The sequence below is a fragment of the Heterocephalus glaber genome, unplaced genomic scaffold (genome assembly GCF_053883595.1).
Source record: "Heterocephalus glaber isolate CG9 unplaced genomic scaffold, H.glaber_assembly_v1.0 deba00001504, whole genome shotgun sequence".
Lineage (NCBI taxonomy): Eukaryota > Metazoa > Chordata > Mammalia > Rodentia > Bathyergidae > Heterocephalus > Heterocephalus glaber.
In genome coordinates this window covers 18,706,327-18,726,080 of record NW_028258324.1, presented here as the reverse complement: position 1 = coordinate 18,726,080, position 19,754 = coordinate 18,706,327, and the positions used below count along the sequence as shown (strand labels likewise).

The 19,754-nt window shown below is 35.0% G+C and overlaps 1 protein-coding gene across 4 annotated transcripts in view; it reads left to right on the top strand.

Moving 5' to 3' along the window:
• The window catches only part of Atr (ATR checkpoint kinase), a 120,952-nt gene that overhangs the window by 89,340 nt on the left and 11,858 nt on the right, over nucleotides 1-19,754 (top strand). For 3 of the 4 annotated variants that reach the window (XM_021252588.2, XM_087186280.1, XM_004834379.4), the window contains 6 exons: nucleotides 4,054-4,151; nucleotides 5,100-5,332; nucleotides 6,429-6,563; nucleotides 8,576-8,776; nucleotides 10,138-10,281; nucleotides 17,723-17,873. In XM_021252588.2, coding sequence (XP_021108247.2) covers nucleotides 4,054-4,151; nucleotides 5,100-5,332; nucleotides 6,429-6,563; nucleotides 8,576-8,776; nucleotides 10,138-10,281; nucleotides 17,723-17,873 — 962 coding nt within the window. The remainder of the gene's footprint in view (nucleotides 1-4,053; nucleotides 4,152-5,099; nucleotides 5,333-6,428; nucleotides 6,564-8,575; nucleotides 8,777-10,137; nucleotides 10,282-17,722; nucleotides 17,874-19,754) is intronic. The other variant, XM_021252598.2, reaches the window with a different exon arrangement.

The window sequence follows — 19,754 nt, the reverse complement described above, 5'->3', positions numbered from 1 at the left end:
TCTTATCGGAATACAGGTTCTTGATAATCTTTTGGATTTCTTCAGGATCTGTTGTGATTTCTTCCTTTTCATTCCTAATTGCTTAGGTTTGAATCTTTTCTTTCCTTTTTTTGATAAGTTTGGCTAAGGGTTTGTCAATTTTATTTAATCTTTCAAAGAACCAAGTCTTCGTTTCATTGATTCTTTGTATTATATTCTTAATCTCCATTCCATTAATTTCTACTCTGATCTTTGTAATTTCCTCCCTCATATGAGCTTTGGACTTGACTTCCTGTTCTTCTAGAAGCTTGAGGTCCAACGTTAGGCTATTTGAGCTCGCTGTTTTTCTGATATGGGAATGCTTCAACAACAAAAACTAGAAACAATGTTCATACCTATATAAAAAGAAGATCAAACAGGAGAACAAGAAAACAAAACAAAAACAAGAAAAAAGTAAGAAAAGAAAGACACTTCAAGGCATATCTTTGTTGTCACTAGTAGACAAAGTGGGCAGATAGATTCCAGATCTGTGTTGATTAATCCCAACAAATCAGCCATAGATTTATGGCAGGGTAGTGGATAATCTCATCGAGCCTGCACCTTTAATTCTGAAGTTTAGGCTGGTTTCTGGCTCTGCAGCTGGAATCTGTTTTTTTCAGCCTGCAACACTTTGCGTGCCTCCTGCTGGCTTGAACTTGGCTCCTTGACCTGCTGCCAATTTGAAATCAGTTCCTTCTCACCCTGATGGAGCCAGCCCAGCCCTAAGCTGCTCTGAGTTCCAATCTTAATTGGGCCCTCTCTGAGATCTCCACCGGCCAATCACCCTCTCCTGGAGAACGTCTAAATCTGAATAATTTACCAGCCACTGCAGTCTGCTGTGTCCACTGCTCCATTCCACTGGTCTGTTTGTCTGTGGAGGCCTCTGGGGTCACTATTAGTCACAGTGCATCTGCAGGTTCAAATCTCCCTTCCCACACAGTGAGTTAGGGCTCAGGGAAAAGCACCACTTGCTGCCTCCTTCATTGAAGTCTGTCTCTTTACCCTTCCTGTTCACTTTTACCTGAGCTAATATTTAACTAGGGAGAAACCCTTAAGTACAGAAAACATGTAAATAATGATACATTATAGAATATATGAGTAGATACCAAAATAATGTAAATACCAGAAATATCTTTCTAATGTTAGCAAGATACCAGAAGTGAACCAGACAAATCCAGCAGTCATTGACTTTGGGTATATCTGAGATCAAAGCTCAAGCTACTAGCTTTATGGTTTGAAAAGAAAAGTTTGTCTCTTTTTGTGTATCAGTTAAAGTTAAAAAGATCCCAGCACTCTGGGAGGCTAAGGCAGGAGGGTCATTAGTTTCAGCCTAACCTGAGCATTTTAGTGACTTTGGAAGACCTTGTCTGAAAAATAAGCAAGGGGAACTAGGGATATAGCTCAGTGTGAAGGTCCTGGGTTAATCTCCATCACCCCCAAAAAAATTAAAAAGAAAAAAAGTTTCTTTGTACTACGTTCATACTAGGCCTCATGCAAAATATACACTAACAAATCAAATTCAACTACACATTAAAAGAATTGAATTGATCATGATAAGTGGAATTTGAGCAAAGATTCAGGGATGGTTCAACATATGCACATTTATAAATGTTATATACTATATTAACAGAATGAAAGATAAAAACCATGCTATTGTTTCAATAAAAACAGAAAAAGTGGGCTGGGGATTTACCTCAGTGGTTCCACCACCTGCCTCACAAGTGTAAGGTTCCGAGTTCAATCCCTGGTACAAAAAAAAAAAGAAAAAGTGACAAATTTCAATAACTTTTCATGATAAAAACTTAAAAGAATTCAGGGACAGAAGGAAAGAATTTCAACACAGTAAAGACCATATATATCAAAACCATAGCTAGCTTCATGCTCAGCAGACAAGAATTCAGAGCTTTTCCTCTAAGATCAGGAACAAAACAAGGATTTAGAATACTAGCAATCCTAGTCAGAGCAATTAGACAAGAAAAGGAAATAAAAAGGAATCCAAATGGAAAAGAAGTCTGGTTGCAAATGAAATAATCATGTTTATTAAAAGCCCTAAAAACTAACAAAAGTCTGTTAGAAATGATAAATTAATTTAGTTATAGGATTAAGATCAGTATACAAAACTAGTAGCAATTTTATATACTAATAATTAACTATATACAAAAGAAACCAAGCAAAAAATCCCATTTATAATAGCTACAGAAAAAGTAAAATATTTAGGAAAAAAAGATTGACAAAGGAGGCAAAAGACATGTAGGCTGAAAACATTGGTTAAAGACTTTGAAGATGACATATATAAATAGAAAGATATCCTGTGTTCATTAATTCAAAGAATTAGTGTTCATATTACCCAGTACTTTATACATTCAATACAATCTATCCAAAGTCCAGTGGCACTAAACAGTGATGAATAGCTGTTATTGCAGCTACTGAGGAGGCTAAGGCAGGATGATCACAAGTTCAAAACCAGCCTGGGCAACTTACTTAGACCTGTCTCAGAATAAACAAGGGTTGAGGATTTTCATTTTGAGGCAGGGTCTTGCTAAGTTGCTCATGCTAGGCTAAGACTTGCAAGCTTCCTGCCTCCATCTCCCCACCCAGTAGCTGAGATTATAGGCATGTATTACCATACCCAACTCCCATTCTTTTATAGCTACAGAAAAGCAGATGTAGTTCTCTGTCATAAACTCTTCCTACAGGGTATAAAAAGATACTCATATGCTCATAGTCACAGCAGCGTTATTCACAGTAGCTAAAAGTTGGAAGCAACCCAAGTGTTGTCCATCAAGGGATGGATGGATAAGTGAAGTATGATATAGCTATATAATAAGATATTATCTCAAAGGAAGACATTCTGATACATGCTATAACATGAATGAATCAAAGGACGTTATGCTAAGTGAGATAAGCCAGTCACAAAAATACAAACACTGTGTGATTCCACTTATGTGAGGTACCTAGATTAGTCAGAATCATAGAGACAGAACAGAATGATTGTCAGGTTGAAGGAAGAGAGGAATGGAGAGTTAGTGTTTAATGAGTATCAAGTTTCAGTTTAGGAGGAGGAAAAATTCTAAAGATGGGTAGAGTTGATGGTTGTGTAAGAATATGAACATATAACTGTGAATATACAACTGAACTGTATGTCTAAAAGTAGTAAAGATAGTAAATTTTGTTATGTCTATTTTACACAATAAAACCTTCTTTTTGATAAAATGACCAGACTTCAAAAAAGTTACAGTAAGGAGAGAACATTAGTAACTTGACAGATTTTAAAAGAAACAAGATTGAATGGTTTTCTCACAGGATGGTAAAGAAACTATGATTGATGAAAGGTATGTACTGGTGAATAATGAGAAGAAGATTGGAAAATTACAGAGAAACTACACTGTGAATATTTGATACCCCAGCATTATTTCATATAGTCCAAACTCTAGGTTGTCAGTTCCTATTTTTGAATAAGGGAAAGCATGATAAGCTTAAATTTGAGGAACATTAGTCCATTATCTATTGAAGGGAAGAAATGAGGAATTGGAGTGACTAAGTTATTATAATTTCCAAGAAAAAATAATTATGGACCTGACCTAATCTTATGGCCATGAAATACAAATGAAGGCACAGACCATAAGGACAATTTTAAAGAATTGACAGGATGTTAACTAGCTCTGACCTTGTATAATTTTTGATAGAGGCCATGTAGATCTAAGAATATTGCCAAGTGTGATGGTGCACGCCTGTAATCATAGCACTTGGGAGGCTGAGACAGGAAGTTCACCACGAGTTCAAGGCCAGCCTAGGCTACATAGTGAGTTCAAGGCTAGCCTGAATTACATAGCGATACCCTATCTCTAAAAAACAAAAAAAAAATAGAAGAAAAAAAGGAGAGAGACATCAAAAATAACTTCTACTTGGAACATTGACACCATGCTTGTCAGAAGACTATATATAAGTAAACTGTTAGCTTGTCCTTAAGTTTTAATTCATATAACATAAAAATGACCAGTATGCTACTAATATTTCTTATCTATACAATTACAGATCACTACAGTATGGAAATCAATTTATATATCAGTCGATGCCACGAATGTTATCACTATGGCTTGATTTTGGTGCTAAGGCATTCGAATGGGAAAAAGGTATAACTCTTCCTGTAAAAATTTTAAGGGAATAGGAAGAATTGTAACTTTGGTATAAAGTCCTAGCTTTGACAGTCTACTTTACTAAAAGTAGTGAATGTTGGCTTGATAATCTAATTTACTAAAAGTTAATGATGAATTTTATTTTTAAAATGCTCTGTGAATATGAAAAAGGAAATGGAAAGATAAATTGTAAAGTAGGTACAATTCAGGGTTTGCAAGGACTTTTTTTTTAATAAGTTTTATTTTATCCCATTGCCCCCTTAAACCTCCTCCTCTCGCTATGTACAAAAGCTTTGTTTGCAAGTTTGAATATAAAGTATATTAAAAGATGTTTAAGCAAATAATGTACCCTAAAAATTACAATGGCTGGTGAAAATTAATGACTTTTGACCCTTTTTTCTACTTGTACAGGGACATCTGTCTCTTCACAAATTGGCCCGTGCTACATAGCTTTGGACATGGAAATAATAAATTTTAAAGCCATTAAAACAGTTTTGAGAATATGGACAGGAAAAGAAGGGGAAGTAAAAAAAATTAAGATGTGTTACATACAATACTCCCCATGATGAACGTAATCATTATGTACTGCAAACACATACTAATCATTTTTTTGGGTGCAGCAGTCTTCCTATGTAGTTCAGGCTGTCCTCAAACTCATGGCAATCCTCTTGCCTCAGCTTTCAGAGTGCAGGGATTACAGATGTGCACTACCACCCCTGGCTAGAAGTTTTTTTAATTAAAAAATAAAATAAAAGAATTTTGCTAGGTCTGTTGGCAGTTGCCTGTAATCCCAGCACTTGGGAGGATGAACCAGGAGGATCATGAGTTTGAAGCCAGCCTGAGCTATATAGTGAGAGCCTGATACATACCTATCATTTTTCTTCTGTGAAATGATCTGATATTACTGAGTTTTTTTCGGTTTAAAAAATTTTTTTTTTTTTCTAGCTGGCCGTTCTGATCGTGTACAAATGAGAAATGACTTGGCTAAAATAAATAAGGTTATCACAGAGCACACAAATCAGTTAGCTCCATATCAATTTTTGACTGCTTTTTCACAATTGATCTCTCGAATTTGTCATTCCTATGATGAAGTTTTTGTTGTCTTGATGGAAATAGTAGCCAAAGTGTTTCTGGCCTATCCTCAGCAAGCAATGTGGATGATGACAGCTGTGTCAAAGGTAACATATTAATCACCAGAATGTCTCTTACCATTTTATGTGACATTGATTATTTAATGCTGATAGAAGGATGAAAGTTGGAGGGTTTCTGGTCCATATTTGATGAATAATTTAAATACTTTTTATAAAGAAATTATGGCATTATACCTCATTTTAGTATTGAGAGATTCCATAGGAAGTAAAATGACATATATATATATAAATTTTTTTGTGACTAGTATATTTAAGATAAAAAATTAAACGTTTTCTTTATGAAGTCTAGTAAACTATTGTAGTAACCTATTTTTTCCAAGAATTTTAATCTAAAGTAACTAAACTAGCAGTACTAAAAGAATTATTGTATTACTAGTGGGAATGTATAAAATAAATATTTTAGAGAATTTAGAAAATATAGAGATTTAAAATTAAAATTTATGCCCTCTACTTTTCATAAATACTTTGTTGTAACTGTTGTATGAATATATTCTAAGCATGTTTTCACACTAAATTTTAATTACATTGAAATATAATTTTGTCAGCCGGGGATTTAGCTCAGTGGCACCACACCTGCCTTGCAAGCACAGGGTCCTGAGTTCGATCCCCAGTGCTGCAAAAAAAAAAAAAAATTTTGTATTTTTCACTTAAGATATTTCCATGATATCAAATATTCTTTGAAGATACATTTTTAGTAATTATGTAAAATTCCAAAATAACTTCAGTTATTTAGTTGGTCATTAGACTATTTGGTTTTTTTGCTCTTGTAGCACTTGTAGACATATCTATATTTTTCCACATTTCTCATTATTTTTTCAGTGTGAATCCCAAGAAGAGAATTCATCAGCTTTTAGGATAGTAACATTTTTGTGGCTCTTGGTGGTATAACCAAGTTGATTTCCAAGAAATTTGTATCAGTATTAACTCCCATTACAAGTACTTTTTAAGTTTGCTTTTTTTTTTTTTGGTACAGGGGATCAAACTTGGGTCCTTGCACTTGCACAGCAGGCTGCAAAGCCACTGAGCTAAATCCCTGGCCCTTAAGTTTGCTTTTTGTCATTCACATTTTCAATTTTTCTAAAAGTCTTATATACAATTTCACTTAACTCTTCTTTTATGACAGTCCTCGTATCCCATGCGTGTGAACAGATGCAAGGAAATCCTAAATAAAGCTATCCAGATGAAAAAATCTTTAGAAAAATTTGTCGGAGATGCAACTCGTCTAACTGACAAGCTTCTAGAATTGTGCAACAAATCGGTACTACCGTAGATCTTTATTGCATACAGACTAGCATTGAATAATTTTTTTATAAAACATGATTTCAGCTGTTTTTCTTTCTTTTGGTTGATTAAATTAAAATTCTAAAATACATAGGTATATATATCAAGATGTATCAGATTGCATCCTTTTTTTTTTTTGGTACCTGGGATCTAACTCTGGACCTTGCGCTTGCAAGGCAGGCGGCAGAACCACTGAGCTAAATCCCCAGCCCTCGAATTGTATACTTTAAATGTATATGATTTTTTTTTTATTTTAAAAAATTTTATTTTGTTTTATTTTGTTGGAAAGGGCTGGGGGATCAAACCCAGGGTCTTGTGCAAGGTAGGCAAGTTCTCTACTACTTTGCTACAATCCCACCCCCTATATGATTTATCTTAATAAAGATTTTTTAAACTTTTCTAACCCTAAATCATAAAAATACATGTATAAAATATTCAATTATTTAAAATAGCCTCCAGTTATTTTCTGCTATATCTTTAAACTTTGAAAACATATACATTAACCTGCTTATGTGATAGAAGATTGCGGTTTTGGTTTTCATTCTTTCAGTATGTATTTCAGTACTTATGAAGGGACAAGCACTGTGCTGCTACTAAGGAAAAATAATGATTAAGACATATTTTCCTAGTGGCCAGGGATTTAGCTCAGTGATTCCGCCGTCTGCCTCGCAACCCGAGTTCGATCCCTGGTACAAAAAACCAAAAAGACATTTTCCTGCCTTGAAGTATTCAAGCTTATTCACAGCTAAGCAGATAGAGTAATAAGTACTATTTCTGGTAGACTTACGAAGGAGGAACATGGTTACAGGAGTGACTTATTATCTCTACCTAAGGAATTGGGGAAAAACCCTGAAATGTCTGACAGATACAGCGAGACAGTGGCACATACCCATAATCCAAGCTACTTAGAAGGTTGAGGTGTGAGAATCACAAGTTTGAGGTCAGCCTGGGCAACTTAGGGTGAAGATGTATGGAGAGACCCCACACACACACCACCACCAGGGATTGAACTCAGAACCTTTGGCTTGCGAGGCAGGCGCGGCTCCACTGAGCTAAATCTGTGCCCTAATGTGATGCAATTTGTTAGTTTTTTGTTTTGGGGTTTTTTTCTGGTACCAGGGATCAAACTCAGGACCTTGCACTTGGAAGGCAGGCACAGTGCCACTGAGCTAAATCCCCAGCCGTGGAGAGACTCTTTATAAGGTGAATAGCCAGGTTTCTCTTGACAAATATTCACAATCTAGTAACTGTTTCTAGATTTAAAAATATATATATATGTGTATACAGGTTACCCTGTTTCTCACTTTTTATGAATAAGCAGATTTTAAAGGGGGCCATCTACTTTTACTGTCTCCATTAATTCTCTTTGACCTCTAATAAATTTGACATTATCAAAAATAGTGTTATGATGATGGCCTGGCACTGTCACAAGTGCAGTACATGTACAGGTTTCCAGTTTTTTATCTGAAATTTTCATGGCAAACTACACTTAGGAATTCAGATTTTTAAGGGTGCATATACTTTGTATTGGATATTACTATTAACTGCAATCTGTTGGAGTAGCCCTTAACCAAACACATAGCTCTTTCTGCAGTAAAATGCATGATCTTTATACTAAATGAGAAATTTAGCAGAATGAGATTTGATACCACCCCAAAAAGTAATTTTACTTATTGGTCTTTTTGGATTTTCTAATGTCTGATAATAGATCATAGACCACAGTTATGTCCTTTTGTCATTACACAGTCCTATGATATAAATGCTATTATTGATGGGTAAAAGAGAACTTAAAAAGCTGGGAATATAACTCCGTGAAAATGCCCTGGGTTCAATCCCCAGTTGGGGTAAGAGTGAAAGACTTTAAAAACTATATACTGCTGAATCCTTGTAATTAAGGTAGTGTAAAGATGAAATGTTTATTGGGGTTCAGTGTGTTGTAATTCAAGGCAAACAAAGATAAATTGAAATATACTGTTTTCTTTTTTTCAGGTTGATGGAAGTAGTTCCACATTAAGCATGAGCACTCATTTTAAAATGCTTAAAAAACTGGTAGAGGAAACAACATTCAGTGAAATCCTTATTCCTTTGCAGTCAGTCATGATACCTACTCTTCCATCAATTCCAGGTGCCCATGCTAATCATGACCCATTTCCTGGGCATTGGGCCTATATTGCAGGTTTTGATGATATGGTAAGCTATAGTTTTATGTGTCAATAACTATAATATTAAAATTTAGTTAAAAACTTCAAGTCAGGTTAAGAATCTAAATGAATTTTATTTGCAAAGAAAAAAGACTAGAAATACAGAAAAGTGAAACTCATTTGTACTGATGGTAGAAAATTCAGTGAAGAAAATTCTATGGTTGGCTCAATACTGTTTTTTTCCACATGCTCATATTGTTTTAATATAACTAATCCTTATTTGTTTTTACAATTTAATTTTTCCCTATTCTCTTTTGTCCTAAAAATGGAAAAGAGAAAAAATAAAATACAAATTTTGTTTGCTTCTTGGGAAGAAGTGAAATTCAGCTAGTAAGAGCTTGATTTTTTTTTTTTTTTAAGTGTGAAATGTGGCTTTAAATGTATGGGGTTTTCTTTTGAGACAGGGTTTGCTGTGTACTTCAGGCTGGTCTTCAGCTCACACTGTGTAATCTAGGCTGGCCTCAAACTCATGCTGATCCTTCTGCCCTTCCTTCCTCTCAAGTGCTGGGATTATTGGCATGCACCACCAAGCCCAGCCCATATGATTATTTTAAAAGAAATGTACTAGAGCATTTTTTCTAAATAAGTACTTTTAAAAGCTCTGTATGTTTCCTAGTAGTTTTATTCACAGCCACCTATCCAACCACAATGAGTTATTATTAATTATGATTATCATGGTTTGTCTTTAACTTAGGCAATATTGTTCATCTTATTTCCTTACCTCATTAGGTAGACTTGATTTGGGGGAAGTCCTTTTTCTTTTCAAAAGTCAAATTATTTTCAGCAGATGATTAGTTCTTACATTAAAAACAGAGTCTGGGGCCAGGGATTTAGCTCAGTGGTTTCGCTGCCTGCTGCGCAAGCACTGCAAGGATCCGAGTTCAATCCCCAGTACCAAAAAAAACCAGAGAATCTGGGCCGGGGATTTAGTTCAGTGGTTTCGCCGCCTGCTGAGCAAGTGCAAGGACCCAAGTTCGATCCCTGGTACCAAAAAAAAAAAACAACAAATAAAAACAGACAGTCTGAAAAAAGATCCTTCAGAAATCTTAGCTATTTCAAAAATCTTAAATATTAACACTATTTTAAAGGGAATTGCTTCAATTTGCGTGTATAAGTACTTGTTTTGCTGATTAATCTTTTTACCTCAGACCCATTCCAAAAGGATAAAAATATGATTTATAGGTAACCATTTTGTTTTTAGATCCTAGATAATGAAAAGAAATTGTTAAAATATAGATTTACTACATAATATAGGTTATTGTTTTCTTTTATTATGTTATATAAGTAATATTTATAATATGGAGACATTTAAACAAAAGAATTTTGGCCTTCAAACTTATCCTTATTTAGGTGGAAATTCTTCCTTCTCTTCAAAAACCAAAGAAGATCTCTTTAAAAGGATCAGATGGAAAGTTCTACATTATGATGTGTAAGCCGAAAGATGACCTGAGAAAGGACTGTAGACTAATGGAATTCAACTCATTGATTAATAAGGTTTGGAGATAGTTTTCATTTTATAATTACCAGAATTGCTGCCAATATAATACAGGGTTCTCAGTATGCAGACTGATCACTTCTAGGAAGAAGGAATTAAATATTCTCTTTCATTTGCTTTTGTTGTGATAAAACATACATAAAAGAAAATTTACCATTTAAACCATTTTTATGTATATAGTTCGATGGCATTAAGTACAGTGCACCCTTGACTTACACACCCACTTGGTTCCTGAGGGATGGTTGTAACTCAAGTTGGTTGTGAGTCAGTATAGCTGAGATCTGGGTGTTTACTTGGGCACATGCTATAGATAACAAGAGGCAGAATTGGATCCATTAAGCTAATTAACCCAAGTTCGTGTGTCAGTACAGTTATAACATGAGGGTCCACTGCATAGTCACATGGTTGAAAGCCATCATTGCCACCCCATTCAGAATTTTTAGATCTTCCCGTGTTGAAAATGTTTTTATTAAATAATAAGTCCTCGTTTCCTGTCCATTCCAGCCTCAAACAGTTCTTTCTGTCTCCATTAATTTGACCACTCTGGGTTCTTCATATAGGTGGAATTATATAATATTTGTACTTTTTGTCACTGGCTCATTTCACTTGTCATTATGACTTCTTAAGGCTCAGAATTTCCTACCTATTAAAAGTGATTTATATTCCATTGCATATGTATACTATAGTTTCTCCATTAATAAACACTTGAGTTGCTTCCATCTTTTATCTATTGTAAATAATGTTGCTTTGAACATGAATATACAAATATCTGCCTAAGTCCCGGTTTTCAATATTTTAGGTACACATACATAAATAAAATTACCTGCCTCACTTAATTTTTAACAAATATGATTGCTTTATAGAAAAATATAAGCCATATTAATGTGGAAAATATTTGCTATTTAATCATTTATATCTGATATATACATATCAGATTTATTTGGGTTTTGTTTCAGGGCTAGAAAACAAAGGTTCTACTTTTAATCACCTCACTGAAGTAATCATTAGCAATTTTTCTGTTCTGTTGGTGTTTATATCTACCTCAAAGAAACCAGCACTCAAGAAAATTTTAAACAATATCCTAGGAAAAGACAACGAAGATCACAACCCCAGGAAGCCCTGCAGAATGAATCCATTGGGCATGACAAGAAATTGAATGCAAAGGAGGAGAACCCAACACAAAAAAAAGTCATGACAATGATAAGTCAATATGTATCAGTTATAAACATCAATGTTAATGGTCTCATTTCACCAATCAAAGGAAACAGACTGGCAGAATGGGTCAATAAGCAAGATCCAACAATATGCTGCATGCAAAAAACACTTAATTCAAAAAGAAACTCATAGACTGAAAGTTAAAGGGTGGAAAACAATACTCCGTGCTACAGGAACCAAAAAAAAAGCAGGAGTAGCTATCCTTTTTGCAGATCAAGTGGATTTCAAACCAACACTGATTAAGAGAGACAAAGAAGGACACTACATCCTTGTAAAGGGAACACTCCAAGAGGAAAAGATGACAATTAGTATATATGCGCCAAAGACTAGTGTGTCCAACTATATAAAACAAATAAGCACTAATACGATAGTACTGGGGGACCTCAGTACCCCACTGTCACAAACAGATAGCTCAACTAGACAAAAAAATAAACAACGAAATATTAGAACTCAAACTCTTAAACAAATGAACTTAACATGTTTACAGAGTGTTCTACCCCACAAAATCAGAATACACATTCTTTTCAGCTGCACATGGGTCATTCTCTAAAATAGACCACATACTTGCTCAACATATTTAAGTGTAAAGGAATTGAAGTTATTCCCTGTATATTATCAGACCACAGTGCGATGAAATTGGAGATCAATAGCAAAAGAAACCACAAAAATTACATAAACACGTGGAAATTGAACCATACACTTCTGAATAACCAATGAGTCACAGAGGAGATTAAAGAAATCAGAGAATTCCTTCAATTAAATGACAATGCCAGTACAACATATCGGAATCTGTGGGACATGATGAAAGCAGTCTTACGAGGGAAATTCATAGCAGTGAATACACATATTAGGAAAACAGAGCGAGCCCAATTAAACAACCTGATGCTGAACCTCAAGCTTCTAGAAAAAGAAGAGCAGGACAAACCCAAAGCTCATACAAGGGAGGAAATTTTAAAGATCAGGACAGAAATCAGTGCAATGGAGACTAAGAGAACAGTACAAAAAAATCAGTGAAGCCAAGAGTTTGTTCTTTGAATGAATAAACAAAATTGACAAACCCTTAGCCAACCTTATGAGAAAAAGGAAAGAAAAGGTCCAAATCCATGCAATTAGGAATGAAAAGGGTGAAATTACAACAGACCAGCAGAAATCCAGAGAATCATCATTATGTACTTCGAGAAACTATAAGCCAATAAGATGGAAAATACAGAAGAAATGGACAGATTCCTAGATACGTGTGAATTACCAAAGTTGAATGAAGATGACCTGAAAATTCTAAATGACCCAATATCAATGAATGAAGTTGAAAATGGAATAAAAAACTTACCAACTAAGAAAAGCCTAGGTCCGGATGGCTTCACCACTGAATTCTACAAGACATTTAGAGAGGAACTACTGCTACTACTGTTTAAACTTTTCAGTGAAATTGAAAGGGAAGCAATACTCTCAAATTCTTCCCTGGAAGCCTCACCTTGATCCCCAAAGCAGCGAAAGACCCAACCGAAAAAGAGAACTATATGCCAACCTCACTAATGAATATAGAGGTAAAAATTCTTACTAAGATACGGGCAAATAAATGCAGAAGATCATCAAGAAGATCATACACCCTGACCAAGTAGGATTCATCCCAGGGATGCAGAGGTGGTGCATTATACACAAGTTGATAAATGTAACACACTATATTAATAGAGCCAAGGAAAAAAAATCCATATGATCATCTCAGTAGATGCAGAAAAAGCATTTGACAAAATTCAACATGCATTTATGATAAAAACTCTACCAAAAAATTGGGATAGACTGTCTCTACCTCAATCTGATGAAAGCCATATATGAAAAACAACAGCCAACATACTAAATGGTCAAAAACTGAAATCCTTCAAATTAAAATCAGGAACAAGACCAGGATGTCCACTATCACCACTCCTGTTTAATATAGTTGTGGAAACATTAGCCACAGCAATCAGACAAGAGAAAGAACTAAAAGGAATAAAGATAGGAAATGAAGAAGTCAAATTGTCATTATTTCCACCTGACATGATACTCTATAGAAGACCCTCAGAACTCCACCAAAAGTCTTCTAGACTTAATAACCAAATTCAGTAAAGTAGCTGGATACAAGGTCAACACACAAAAATCAATAGCTTTTCTGTGCACAAGAAACAGACTCACTAAGAGAGAAATGGGACAATCAATTCCTTTCACAGTAGCATCCAAAAAATCGAAATACCTAGGAATAAACCTAACAAAAGAAATCACAGACCTCTACTCTAAAAACTATAGCACTCTGAAAAAAGAGATTGAGGAGAATATCAGAAAATGGAAAGACATCCCTTGCTCCTGGGTAGGAAGAATCAACATAGTGAAAATGGCCATACTTCCAAAACTGCTACATAGATTCAATGGAATCCCAATTGAAATTCCAACAGTGTACTTCATGGACCTTGAGAAAATAATCCAGAAATTCATTTGGAACAAGAAGAGACCCAGAATAGCAAAAGCAATTCTCATAACAGAGACATGGCAAGGGGGTATTACAACCCCCAACTTGAAACTATACTTCAAAGCTATGTTGATAAAAACAGCATGGTACTGGCAAAGAAACAGACCTGAAGACCAGTGGAACAGATTAGAAGATGCAGAAACAACTCCAGACACACTCAGTCATCTCATCTTCAATAAAGGAGCCAAACACCCTCATTGGAGGAAAGATAGCCTTTTTAATAAATGGTGCTGGAAAAACTGCTTTTCAACTTGCCAAAGATTAAAACTAGACCTATATCTCTCACCATGCACTAAACTAAAATCAGAATGGATTAAAGATCTAAATATTAAAACAGAAACGTTGAACCAACTGAAAGAGAGGTTAGATAGAACTCTTGAAGACATTGGTGTAGGAAAAGATTTTATGAACAAAACCTCATTTGCCCGTGAACTAGCACAAACAATCAACAAGTGGGATTTCTTCTTACTAAAAAGCTTCTGCACAGCAAGAGGAACCACCAACAGTGTGAAGAGACAACCCACAATCTGGGAAAAATTTTTCACCAGCTGTCTCACAGACAAAGTTCTACTATCTAGACCTCTATAAAGAACTTTAAAAAATCAGACCTCCCAAATTTAAAGACCCAATCCAAAAATGGGCATATGAAATGAACAGACATTTCTCACACAAAGAAGTAGAAATAGCAAATAAACACAAGAAAAAATGTTCAACATCACTGGTCATTTGAGAGATGCAAATGAAAACAATGTTGAGATTCCACCCCACCCCAGAAAGAATGGCTGCTATCATGAAATCAACCAATAACAAATGCTGGCAGGGATATGGGGGAAGAGGAACCTTACTTCCACTGCTGGTGGGAGTGAGTGTAGACTGGTGCAAGCACTGTGGAAACCAGTATGGAGATACCTCAAAGAACGAGGATTGGAAATTCCATTTGACCCAGCTATTCCCCTGCTGGGTATCTTCCCAAAAGAATTAAAAGAATCATACCACAGTGATATATGTGCACCCATGTTCATAGCAGCACAATTCGTGATAGCTAAAACTTGGAAACAACCCAGTTACCCACCAACGAGACTGGAGAAAGAAAATGTGGGGTTTTTAAAAATAAAATGGAGTATTACTCAGCCATAAAGAATGAGAAACTAGAGACATTTATAGCTAAATGGATGCATATTGTAGCCATACTCTTAAGTGAAATAATAAGACACACATGTAAATACCGAATAGTTTTCTCTAGTGTGAGAAACTGAAAGTGTAAATAAGGACTAAAAGGTATACTAGATAATGTGAAATAGGAGGAAAAGGTGCAGAGGAGAAAGGGAAATGGGAAGGGTAGGGGAAAAGAAAGAAGGGAATGGAATTAATACGAGAAAAAGAAAAAATGGAAACAAAGTCTTTGTAGATAGGGAGGGATGGAGGGGTTGAAGGTAGGGCAGGGGAATGGGGTAAAAATAAGAACCAAGGGCTGGGGATTTAGCTCAGTGGTTCTGCTTCCTGCCTCGCAAGCACAAAGACCCGAGTTCGATCTCTGGTACCAAAAAAAAAAAAAAGAACCAAGATGGATGATGTAAAGGTACAGATTTCAAATGATGAATGTCATTATATTGTATTCCTTAAATGCACCAATAAAATTAATTTTTTTAAAAAAGAAATCTCATCAAAGTTTATATATATATGTTTGGTACCATGGATCAAACTCAGGACCTTGGGCTTGCAAGGTAGGTGCCGTGCCACTGAGCTAAATCCCCAGCCCCAAGTTTTATTATAAATGTATGGTTTTACGTGTCTTGAAATATTCTTTAACCAGACATTTATAATTGCATAACATGTTTTTTTCCATTGGTAAAAATTAAATGATACTGTGGAAAAATGAAACCTTTTTTTGTAATTTGTCTCTCCTTCCCATCCTCACCCCACAGCTTTCTTTTTTTTTTGGTACTGGGGATTGAACATGGGACCTTGCGCTTGCTAGGCAGGCACTGGAACCATTGAGCTAAGTCCCCGGCCCCCAGGATTTTAGTTTTTTCTTTTGTTTTGTTTGAGACAAGGTCTTGCTGTGTAGCTCAGGCTGACTTTGAACTCCTGACAATGGTCCTGCCTCAGCCTCCTGAGTAATGGGATTATAGTCGTACTTCACCACACCTGGCCCCACACATTCTACTGTACCTTTTTTTTTTTTTTGGTACCAGGGATCGAACTTGGGTCCTTGTGCTTGCACAGCAGGCAGTGAAACCACTGAGCTAAATCCCCAGCCCAACTGTACCTTTTTTATTAGCAGGAAAAGGTTCTGGCCTTTAGCATATAACAGATACAGCAACAAATGAGTTGTTTTGCTTGTTTTGTTTTTAAGGAGTTATGGAGTGGGGCTGTTTCTCAGTGATAGATCACAGAGGCCCTGGGCTCAATGCCTAGCAATGTAGTTCAGGACAACTACAAAAAAGGCACAATTGGCCCAGGGATTTAGCTCAGTGGTTTCACTGCCTGCTGCACAAGTGCAAGGACCCGAGTTTGATCCCTGGTACTAAAAAAAAAGAAAAAAAAAGGGACAGTTATGATCTGTGATTGGTTTAACCAAAAGTAATTTAAAAATTAATACTACATTTAAAATTCATTTCAAAGTCAATATGTTGGGGATTAATTTTCATTTAAAATGTTTGATGAATTGCTACCTTAATTCACTATGAAACAACTAATATGTTCTTCCCAAAGCTCCTTGAACATGTTTCTCATTTGAGTATCATGTGACCTGACTTTAGTTTATTAGTTTTCATAAATTTCTGATTAAGGCATTTTATTACCATGACCTCTAATGATCAAATAAAATAGCCTGATGGTGGCAAAAGCTATGTTAGTCTTCCTGTTTTGGTCTTAAAAATGTCTGACTGATTTTTATATGAAATTCTATTGCTATACTACTTTCCTGGCATTTATGGAGCCTTTTTTTTTTTTTCTTTTCTTTTTTTTGGTACCAGGGATCGAACTCAGGTCCTTGTACTTGCACAGCAGGCGGTGAAACCACTGAGCTAAATCCCCAGCCCTATGGAGCCTTCTTAATGCTAAAACTTAAATGTGGTTTTCGTCAGTGATTGTACTTTTGAAATGAACAAGTTACAGTTACAGATGTGTGCTTCATTTGCCTATTTTATACTGTTCCACAATTGAACAGTATACTACTTTTTCTTGCTTATTTGGATCAATCACATGAAATATGTAAAGCTTTCGTGTGCTAGAGGATAGTTCTTGAAGTGGAACTATAATAATTAAAAACAATAAGAAAAAGTACATTTTGAGGATATTGTACAACTCATATATTTTCATTCATGTGTTTTTTAGATAATCAAAATGAAACACCATCCTCTGGGCCTAGGACTTCACATTTCAGTAACATTTATAAAGCAATACAAAATGACGATATTTTGTCACTGTTAAATTTATAACTACAATATTTTAACGAATATTCTTGTCACATTAATAGTGAATAATTTAAAAGGACTTACCCAAGGCATTTTTAATTTTTTGGAAATAGACTAAGGATACTATCCCAGTAGTTTTCTTCTCTACCTTTCAGATGAATTACTCATCTACACCACACATAGTAAAGCTTCATTAGCATTCTTTTGCTGTGAAGTGAAAATTATTTAGCCATACTTGATACAGCATGTACAAATTTCAAACTCTATTTTACTTTTTAAATTTATGTGCACCTTTTTGTTTAATAGTGCTTAAGAAAAGATGCAGAATCTCGTAGACGAGAACTTCATATCCGAACATATGCAGTTATTCCACTGAATGATGAATGTGGGATTATTGAATGGGTAAACAATACTGCTGGCTTGAGACCTATTCTGACCAAAATATATAAAGAAAAAGGTATGTTTTCTTATAAGTATATAATATGGAAGTGATAGCTGCAAACGTAAAATATGTATATAATTGTTTTTATCATTTCAGAATACTTTATTTTGTATAAGCCTTAGTGAAATTTCTAGATCCCATTTGCTGAAGCACTTAAATATTTTCCTTGTTTTGTTCCTTTCTTGTTTCCTCCCTTCTTTTCTCCTTTCCTTTGAATCCTTTCTTATCTTCATTGGAAAAGAATTCAAGGTAGTTTACAAAAATATATATGAAAATTTGTTTTTCCCAGATATTGGTTAGAAATTTTGAAACTATTTTATATATATATATTATTCCTTAGCAAATTATGGTTAATAAAAGTGAGTTTTCTCACTATCCAAAAAAGAATATGAAAGATACTAGGCTAGAATGAAACTTGAAATGTTTGATTAGAGTAATAGGGTCCCAGCCAAATCTGGAATAATTTGAACAAAAATAAATGATAACAGTAATTGATTATAACCTGTGAAATAAATGATGTGTCCATACTAAACAAATACTTGAATGAATGAATGAATGAATGAAGTAGGAATAGTTTTTTCTCATAGTAGAGTTCCAAAGGATAAATGTAAAGGGTAGAAAGAAATAGAAAATCACCAAACCTCATAGTAATAATTGTTGTAAGCAATGATTATTAGTGAGTACTAAAATTAGTAGAGTAGGGCCGGGGATTTAGCTCAGTGGTTTCACCACCTGCTGTGCAGGCACAAGGACCCAAGTTCGATCCCCGGTACCAAAAAATAAGTAAAAAAATAAAATAAAATTAGGGTAAAGTAAAATGAAGATCAGGTTATTTTCAGAGTCTCAAAGTGCTTCCTCATAAGACATATGTGTATTAATTGTGAAGGGGAAAACGTACCAACTATATAGTAGAAGAAAAAAAATAATAAATCGTCAACACTCTTAAAAAAAGGCAAAGACAGATGTTTCTCAAAAGAAGACAAAATAGCCAGGGATTTAGCTCAGTGGTTTTGCCGCCTGCTGCGCAAGCACAAAGACCCGAGTTCGATCCCCGGTACAAAAAAAAAAAAAAAAAAAAAAAGAAGACAAAACAGCTGAATATAATATGGAATCTTGGATTGGATCCTCACTCAGAAAAAAAGGGTGCTAGTGGGACAATTAGTAAAATTTGAATAATGTCTGAAGGTTAGTTAATAATACAGTAACAATAAGAATTTCCTGGCTTGCGGGAATTTAGCTCAGTGGTTTCACTGCCTGCTGCACAAGCACAAGGATCCGAGTTCAGTCCCTGGTACCAAAAAAAAGAATTTCCTGACTTAAATATTTTTACTACTGTTAAAAAGTTATGAACACTACGGAAAACTGCGTAAGGAATACACAGGAACTTTTTGTCATTTATGTCACTTTTTCTAAATGTAGAATTATTTTAAAATATTTTTGAAATACAAATGTTGCAACCATCAAAAATAGTCAATTTATCAGAGTAAAGCAGAAAATAAATCATCAGAGCGAAGCAGAAAATAAACAGGTTAGTTTCCTAAGGCTGTGCACAAAAGAAACACAAATTTAGGTGGGTTGAACCATTAAAATGTATTGTTCCACAGTCCAGAGGCAGGAAGGCCAAAATCAAGTTGTGGTAGGACTATGAGCTTTCCAAAGGCTCATATTCCTTCCCTTTCTCTTAGGTTTTAGTGTCCCTTAACTTATAGCTATATCACATTATTATCCTTTTATTGTGACATAGCATTTTTCTCTCTGTTTTCTATTCTTGTAAGGATAATACCCATTGGATTATTGAATTATAGCCCCACCTTAATGACTTCATTTTAACCTGATTGCCTCTACAAAGACCCTATTTCCAGAGGGGAGCAGAAGGTAGAGGGAAGGAGATGAAAA